Source organism: Primulina eburnea, chromosome 5 (genome assembly GCF_022965805.1).
Source record: "Primulina eburnea isolate SZY01 chromosome 5, ASM2296580v1, whole genome shotgun sequence".
Lineage (NCBI taxonomy): Eukaryota > Viridiplantae > Streptophyta > Magnoliopsida > Lamiales > Gesneriaceae > Primulina > Primulina eburnea.
In genome coordinates, this window is record NC_133105.1 from 11,726,624 (window position 1) to 11,736,094 (window position 9,471).

At 37.3% G+C, this 9,471-nt stretch overlaps 2 protein-coding genes across 2 annotated transcripts; one reads left to right on the forward strand and one right to left on the reverse strand.

The window, feature by feature from the left end:
- The first annotated feature begins 673 nt into the window (after positions 1 to 673).
- LOC140833010 (uncharacterized) lies at positions 674 to 5,819 on the forward strand. Its single transcript, XM_073197370.1, is given in 7 exon segments — positions 674 to 943; positions 1,777 to 1,945; positions 2,836 to 3,323; positions 3,325 to 3,594; positions 3,596 to 3,787; positions 3,789 to 4,400; positions 4,403 to 5,819. Coding segments are annotated over 7 exon segments (3,021 nt in total). The 5' UTR covers positions 674 to 829; the 3' UTR covers positions 5,579 to 5,819.
- A 474-nt stretch (positions 5,820 to 6,293) lies between these two features.
- Positions 6,294 to 9,159, reverse strand: LOC140833011 (pentatricopeptide repeat-containing protein At4g32430, mitochondrial-like). Its single transcript, XM_073197371.1, is given in 3 exon segments — positions 6,294 to 6,920; positions 6,923 to 7,514; positions 7,516 to 9,159. Coding segments are annotated over 3 exon segments (2,343 nt in total). The 5' UTR covers positions 8,950 to 9,159; the 3' UTR covers positions 6,294 to 6,603.
- Between the last annotated feature and the right edge of the window lie 312 nt (positions 9,160 to 9,471).

Consider the following 9,471-nt stretch of genomic DNA (forward strand, 5'->3'; position numbering starts at 1 on the left):
GATGAGTTTTCGATCTGATCAGATTAATGAAAAATGTTATTTTTATTATCAAATTAATACTTTTAATTATGAATATAAATCAGATTGACACGTCTCACGAATATAAATATGTGATACCATATCATATGAGGCCTAATATTTAATAGCTCAAGCTCGGTACGTTAATGACTCGATTATCATATTTAACGAGTTTAGCTTGAGTTCATCTCTTGAAGCAAGCACGTTAAACAAATTTATTTTCAAGCTCATTGAGTACTCTTAGCCAAAAACTAACTAATATATGAAAATTTAGGGAGCAGACTTCTCATATTATATAATTTCTATGTCTTGTCTTTTACTCTTATTTTAGTGGGAGACAAAACAAATAAAACATTCACATGTTATATTGACGGCTCAACAAAATAACTCAATAAACTAGTCGAGCTCGAACTCGGGCCACATAAACAAGTCAGCTTGAGATCGAGCTCCCAAACAAGTTCATGAACTTACGAACCGAATATCCTTAACTCGAATGAATTTTTTACTGAGCCGAGCTATGAATAGCTCTCGAACAACTCGATTGTTTAGTTCCTAATTGTAATCATAATTCTCCTGACTTTTTGAAACGACGTCGTCTTTGTGCTGAGGCCTGAAGTCAAGAGGAAACTTCACCGATGGTCCCTATGTATTAGTATTATTATTATCCATCCCAAATTTGATTTTTCTGCGATTTTCAGTTTATTATTATTAATTGATCGATAAAAGAATCGATCAAAATCGCCTCCCATAAGCGTTGCGGATCAAAGAATCTGAAAATTAACCGAAGAAGCGAGTAGGGAAAAGGGGGAAGATGTTGGAGAAAATTGGGTTGCCGCCGAAGCCATCTTTGAGGGGGAATAATTGGGTGGTTGACGCCTCACATTGCCAGGGATGTTCATCGCAGTTCACTTTCATCAACCGCAAGGTCCCTTTAGTTCATCTTCCTTGACTCCTGGGCCTTTTGATTTTCTTGTTTTACGTTCTTGACTTGATTCCCATGTGATTCATTTCGATGATTTTGAGTTTTTTGTGGCTTTCGTATATTCTGATGATCAAAGTCTTCCTTTTTTGTGGTTTTCTCGGATACCCATGTCTGAAGAAGTTTTTTCCTGCTGGGGTTTAGTGGCTCTTGGTGTATGGAGATATCATTTATCAGAGGCTGGTTTAGTTTTTTCCCCTAGCTGGTCTAGGGGCAAATCTAGATCCGTGGCCAAGTGTGCGCAACCATGGATTGTATTATCACATCATACAATGATATTTAAGTTGGAAGTGGATTCGAAAGGTCTTGTTATCTCTTGTATATTAAACATGGCAAATTTGATATAGCTAGGTAGCTACCTAGTATATCTATAATAATATATACAAACACCTGGCCACCAAATTGTTTCTTCTGGATTCTGTTGAATGATCTCGAAGTGGTGATCTTCATATTTTTGCTTAATACTCGGTCATGCGATGTTCTGCACTGGGCTCGGTGGTAGAATTTTGTTCTTGAGGTGAACTATGCAATCATTCATGGTTGCTGAACCTTTTCTGATTTCAATGTTTTCTTATAGCATATATTTTCGAATATCTCGCTAAATATAATCTAGGTTGACATATATTTCCAAAGAAGTTGGTTTAATGTACTGTAAAGATCACATAACTTACTTTGGTGTCTTTTAAAGCGTGTTATTGTTCTCCTTTTGTAAGAAATACCCCATGAATAATATGAATTCCACTCAGTGTTAACTATTGAAGTTCTCAATGAATTTCCAGCACCATTGCCGCAGGTGTGGGGGCCTGTTCTGTAACAGTTGTACCCAGTCAAGAATGGTGTTACGTGGACAAGGTGATTCACCGGTGCGTATTTGTGAATCTTGCAAAGCATTAGAAGAGGCTGCGCGTTTTGAAATGCGCTATGGATATAAAAATAGATCTGGGAAAGGTATTTTTTCAAACTTATCTTACTTTATGCTATTCAAGGTTGTGATGTCTATTCTTTGATTATTTTAGTGCTGTAATTTCATGTATCCACTATTGGCCTTCGATTGGGGATCTTTTTTATATTAATTTTTATCATTTATGGAAAATTTGACTCTCTTCATGGAGGTTCTCCTGTTGATTTATTGTTTGTCCTTGTTTTACGTACTCTGTGATTTATTCCTTGGATTATAGCTCTTTATATTACCAGATTTATTTTATGTTAAAGCATAAGATCTTTTCTTGAATTTATTTAAACAAATGGGTTACATAAATAGCATAAGATATTCTCTTCACACCATTGGATCAGTTTTTGAATTCCTATTTTCAATACACTTAACTGAGTAGATTATTCTTTTGCTCTATTACTATAGAAAGTTCTTAAAAGTGATAAAAATTATTGTGTTTCTAAATAATTTACTCCACGATTGTCAGTAGATGATTTAGTCTAATCTGTGCTAATGATTTTAGTCGAAGTTCTAGTCACATGAGCTCTTTTTGTTACTTGACTGGGGCCAAAGCGACTTTCTAATTCTTCAACTAATTTAGTTACGTTGACTGTTAGGTGAGAAAAGTTCCAAATATTTTTTAGATTACTCATCTTTCAAATTTATGATAAGAGATTTTGTTGAAATCTTTTGTCTTGTGAGTAAAACTGGGAATGAATTTTGAAAACAATGTATGTCTGCTGTTCTAAATTCCTTTCAGCTGATGAAATAACAAATATTAAGTACCAAATTTTTATGTCTATCCTGAGTGGGAAATGGAGTTGTCAAGATTCTTTAATTCCCAGGTTATAGTATATGCTAAATCTTGCAGATTGTATCTCATTGTACAATATGTCTCTCATTGCAGGTGGCTCCAAACTCACTTCAAAGAAAGAGGAGGAAACATTTAACCAAGTTCTGGGTGATGACAACACGGCACCATCATGCTCGAACATACAAGAAATAGTTTCTCAGGTTGAAGGAGATATAGTTAGAAATCTCTCTCTTGAGCAGCCTGCTCGATCATTTTCAGATGTTGGAGCAGCTACCCCTGAAGACTTGCGTCACCAAGCTCTGGTTGAAAAGAATAAATACCGAACTTTAAAAGCTGATGGAAAATCTGAAGAAGCAATGAAAGCCTTTAAAAGGGGAAAGGAACTTGAGAGGCAGGCTGGAGCGCTGGAGTTATCTATCAGAAAAAATCGCAAAAAGGCTTTATCTTCGAGTAGCATGGATGATATTCAGCAAAATAAAGATGATTTTAAAGCACCTATTGAAAAGAATAAGTCTGTAACACGGATTACTAAAGAAAAGGATGATCTTTCGTCCGAACTCAAAGAATTGGGATGGTCGGACTTAGATCTTCGTGACACATGAAAAAAAGCCTGTGGCTTTGACTTTAGAGGGTGAGCTTTCTACTCTCATTAAAGAAGTCTCACAGAAACCTCATCGAGAAAACCAAGCTTTGAGTGTTGAAAAGTCTCAGGTTATTTTTCATAAGAAAAATGCTCTTGAATTGAAGCGTGCGGGGAATCTCGTTGAGGCCAAGGAAGAATTAAAAAAAGCAAAAGTTCTAGAGAGAAAGATAGAAGAGGAGGAACTTTTGGGTCAGGCTGATGATTCTGACTGATGAACTATCATTACTGATGCGTGGTATGACCGCTGATGAAAATGATGATTTTTCTGCAAGAGTTAAATCTGATGTTAATTTTGATTTAGATCAGTTTGTAGTCCTTTCCGATGATCTTGGTGTTCATGGTAATTTTGAAGTGACTGATGAAGATATGGATGATCCAGAAATGGCTTCTGCTTTGAAATCACTTGGGTTGGACTGAAGATACCAATGGTGGGGATTTTCTGGACGATAATGTGATTTCTAACAGGGAATCATTAGTAATTGAGGTTCAATCTTTAAAAAGAGAGGCTGTGATACAAAAAAGGGCTGGTAATACTGCAGAGGCAATGGCACTGCTAAAGAAGGCAAAAGTACTTGAGAAGGAACTCGAGGGCTCTGATACTCACGGATCTTTCGTAGTTAACCAAGGTTCTATCTCCCAATCTGCGAGTGAACCGTCCTTTTCAGCTAAGGAAGCTGTCAAAAATTTGAACCCCTCGAACAATACCAGCAGTAGTAAACTGGCTGTCCAAAAAGAGCTTATATCCCTGAAGAAGAAGGCTCTATCTCTCAGAAGAGAAGGCAGATTCGATGAGTCGGAAGAAGAACTGAGAAGGGCTAAGGTTCTTGAGGAGCAGCTTGAGGATATGAATAAAACTCCCTCTATCACACTGCCAAGTACCGGAAACAGGCAGATTCCTGACAAGGGGAATATGACTTCCGGTGACGGAGATGAAGAGGACGTGACTGATCAAGATATGAATGATCCGTCTTATCTCTCTCTGTTGAAGAACATGGGGTGGGAGGATGAAGATAATGCGAAAGTTCATCTAATACATCTAAAGAAATAAACAAGGGCTCAAAGTACAGGAGTGGATCCTCTAATATAGAATCTATTTTTGATGTCCAAGCTGAGAAACATAGAAAAAGTAAGAGTGAAATCCAGAGGGAATTGCTAACATTGAAAAGAAAAGCTCTCACTTTGAGACGCCAAGGGGAGACCGAGGAGGCCGATGAAGTGCTGGAAATGGCAAAATCATTGGAGGCACAATTGCAAGCATACGAAGAACCAACAGAACCAGAAGTTTCATATGGAAATAATGAAGGAAGTGCATCCGTTGATGCCCTCCAAAATACCGTATTTTGCCTTCGGGTCGATCCGCATAAGAACAAAATTGGAGATTCAAGAAACCTTGAAAATGTTGGACTTGACAAACCTGAAGAGATACCTCATGAGAATGACGAGTCATTTACTCATGAATTGACTTCCTCTCAGGCTGGAGATACTCAACCGCATTTTAGTTCCCTCCAAACAGAAATCTTGGCTCACAAGAGGAAGGCAATCACCTGTAAAAGAGAAGGAAAATTGGCTGAAGCAAAGGAGGAGCTTCGGAAGGCAAAGCTCTTGGAAAAGCGTGTGGAGGAGGAAACATCTCATGCAAGCACTAACTTTAATAATCCTTCAATAACTAAGGTCTCTTCCTCGGATAAGAAAGAGGCTAATACTAGTTCCGCAGTGAAACCATTATCCAGTCGTGAACGGTTTAAATTACAGCAGGAGTCCCTTAATCATAAGAGACGAGCACTGAAGCTTAGAAGGGAAGGAAAAACAGCAGAAGCTGATGCTGAATTAGAATTGGCAAAAGCCCTTGAATCTCAGTTGCAAGAGTCAGAATCTTTGGATTCTTCTAAAATTTCTGAACCAGTTGATGATGTTGGTGTCGAGGATTTTCTGGATCCTCAGCTATTGTCTGCTTTGCGGTCACTTGGATTGGAAGATTCCCAAAATACATATCGTGATGCCGAAATACCAGAGCCACCCAAGTCTAACGTAGATAATAGTAACAGCGAGAGAGATCAGTTAATGGAATTGTGGAAGGCTGAGAAGGTAAAGGCAGTGAACTTGAAACGTTTGGGAAATCAATCTGAGGCGTTAGATGCCCTTCGACGTGCCAAGCTTTACGAGAAGAAGTTGCAGTCCTTAACTTCAAGATGATGGATTGTTGGTAATTCTTTGAGCGGTAACAGTCCAATTTATTTGGAGCATTACTTTAAATATGAGCTTGAGTTGACTGCGTACTTATGCCAGAAACTAGATCTGAAATGTGCTTTACTTTAAGCAATTTGTGCCGTGTCTTTCGTGAAGTTGTATTATACGAGACACTGTATTCTTTTTCACGATTATGAAAGGATTGTTGCAAGCTAAAATCTAGACATGGATTCCATGTTGTGTTTTTGTTGTGAAAAATGTGTTGCCTTTTTCTTCTTTGCATGTAGAGTGTGACGTTCTTATAATCGGTTGAGGTTGTGCAAGCTAATTCACCTGCAATGCCTAAAGCTTGAACTTGTGCACTGAATCTACCTGCTGGGGTAAGATGTGGACATGTAGCTCCACTCATCTAACTCTTTTATGTCCGACTTTAATATGTATTTATAAAAGACGTGCTAGTGCACGTAGCATGTGCTGCCTACTCAATGGCCGTGTCCAGGTTGGGTATGCGATAAACATCCCATCCCCGAGCTGAATACAAGGATGAATTTTGAACCCGTGAAAGGACAAATGACCGAGGGGCCCGCAATGCTCAGTTTGTTTTCAATCACTAATATACTTATTCAGAAGTTCCATTGGTATATGATTAAAAGAAAAAAAACACAAAAGTTCCATTGGTATACAAAAATAATTGGTTTAAAAAATCGATCAGACCATCAAATAAAAAAATTACATCGAAACATATCGCTGAAGGTGAACATATAATTTTTGACAGGCCTTGGTAATCAAAATATTATAATACATCCTGAATGAACGTGCGAATATTAATAACAAAATTAATAGAAACCAGAAAATCAAGCCGAAGGTTTCTTGAGGTCTTAATTTGAGCAATTTTTTGATGTCATATTTCTTGAATGTGACTCACTTGGTAATACAAATACAATTGATTGTCATGACCTTCACGTGGAGCTCATAAGGTAATGGTACCATATCTGCAACATAAATAGTTTTGTTTTCTTTTCACAGAGTGATCAACTTGAAGATATTAAGGCGACCGAAAATTCCTGTTTCTTGTTAACAAATGTTGCATGGTATTCTCTTCTTCTTTTCATTTCTGATCCTAACAACTCTGCCATCCAATAGATTTCCTTACACATCGAATGAGACTTATCACCCGACGAAAATCCATGCAAATATGCTGAATCATCGACATGGTCGATGTCTGCCCAACTAAAACCTATTTCTTTTGTCACTCTCATATTTCTCATCATGGCCCTCAATTTTGCTACCTTTTCCCACTTCCCTTTCTCAGCAAATAAGTTAGACATTAATACGTAAGAACCAGATTCATTGGGTTCATAGCAATCAAAGCATCGGAAACCCTCGTAGCCATCTCCACATTTCCGTAAATCCTACAAGAACCTAGCAAGCTTTGGAGCACAGATAATCCTGGACCTCCAGGAATCTGATTCATGAACTGTTCAGCTGCATCCAGCCTACCTGCTCGGCCCAACATATCAACAATGCAAGAATAATGCTCAGGAGTAGGTTCGATAGAATAGTCATTGATCATTGAACTGAAAATTTCAAGCCCTGAATCAACCATTCCATTCCGACTACATGCTGTTAACACTGAGAGGAATGTGATTGAATCAGGCTTCACATCTTCCATAACCATTTCTTTGAAATAATTCATGACTGATTCATAGTCCCCGTGCCTACAGTAGGCTGAGATTATTGCAGTCCAAGAAACTTGACTTCTCTCTGTCAACTCACTGAAGATCTTCTGGGATTCACATATGTTCCCACGCTTTGCATACATATCGAGGAGTGCACCAGAAACAACAGGATGGGTATTCAATCCTAGTTTTCTTATAAAACAGTGACAAAGTTGTCCCTGCCTTAGAGAAAGTGATTCAGAAGAGGCAATTGCGTGCAAGACTGCTTCCAAATGTATAAAGATTTGGTCTTGACTCAAACGAAACCAATAAAAACACCTGTAAAGCTTCTTGATACATTCCATTTAGCGAATACCCGGATAATAGAGCATTCCATGATATAATATCTCTGTAGTTGAGCTCTTCAAAAACCATAATGCATTCTTCCATGAAGTTAAACTTACCATACATAGTAATGAAACAATTTGCGACATTCAATTCTGAGAGGAAATTTGACTTGATACATAATCCATGTACCACTTGGCCTTCTCGCACCATACTATTTGTTGTTATGGCATGGATTAACCCAATAAAAGTAACATCATTTGGATAAATTTCATGTCTTCTCATCTCCCTAAATATGTTCACAGCATCTGCCTCATTTATGGTAAGCATTGTGGTCCACGAAACTACATTCCGGTCAACAATATTCTCAAAGATCAATTGGGCATCTTCAACAATCGCACATTTTGAATACAATGACATCAGAACATTACAAACCGAAACATGTGTTCTGTACCCTCTTTTCATTGACAAAGTATGCACCTGCTTCCCAAAATCCAAGTTTCCTTTCTGGCTGCAAGCTGTAATTACGCTAGTGAATGAGACATGATCCAGAGAAATGCCCCCTCTCACCATTTGAATAAATGCTATAATGGCTTCTGATCCGTAACTCCCCTCCTGAGCATAGCCCGAGAGTATTGAATTCCAAGAAACTAAATCTTTGTGAGGCATTTCAAAGAAAACTTTTTCAGCTTCCACAAGTTTTTCACATTTTGAGTACAATGTCACTAGCGCATTTCCGACAAAAATCTCATTGTTCAAACCAAACATGAAAACAAGACAATGCAGCTGAATCCCAAAACCCAGCTCATAACAATCAGCGCAATGCGCAAGTACACTAGTATAAGTGATCGCATCAAAGCCAATAGCTGCCGAATGCATATTACAAGCAAAAACCAGTGCATCTCTCCTATCTTCAAACCCTGATATAACCGTATTATAAGAAACAGTATCAGGGTTCGCCAAGTCCTCGAAGATAGATAAAGCCTTGCTCAAGTCCCGTGATTTACAGTACATATTCATAAGAGAGTTACACACAGAGACATAAGACATATAACCAGAAGCTGTAACAAAACCATGGATTTGCGAACCAAGTTTCGTGTCCCCACGACAAGCCTTAAGGGCGACAGTAATGGCAACTTCGTCAATATTGGAGAGACCCTTTTGATTCTGTTTCTTGAAAACACTAATCGACTCATCATGGCGATTCTGGTGTATGAGATTGAGCATGACATTGTGAACAGATGAAAGGCATGGCTTCGGAATTTCATCAAGCGGGTAGTGCCCATGATAAAACAAGCCAAAGTTCTTGCGACATCCAAATCCTTGTATCGGTACTTCGTTGAGGATTTTGAGTTTCAGTCGGCGGGGTATCATCAAAATCTTCCGTTCTATAGTCCAAGAAAACTTTATTATATTTTTCAAAATAAATTTTGTATAAAATCTGAAAATTTATAATTAGTAATTCAAATCAAATAAAAAAATTAACGATGCCCTGATTTGATTTTAAACTAATTTCATTTGGATCTAAACATAAGTAGATGAAAAAAATTTAAATACATGCAGTTCGATGAAATTTAAAGGAGCAGTGAATATTATTGAAAAGAGATGAAAAAATGTATTATCAATAATTTATCAATCAAATAACCGAAAAACTTGAATGATTATTATTTTACAATTTTGTTTAGTACTTAAAAAAAATGAAGTGCTATTATAATTTACATTCCTAAAATATTAGAATTATTTACTCTATTACGAAAGTTTCACTTCATAATATAAGTATATATAATATAGGTAGTATAAAATGTATGAATGAAATTTGGGGAATGATGAGTTTGTCCTACATTGCAAAATAAAAGTGGTATATGTGAACTTATATTGAATTACGTTTTATGAAAG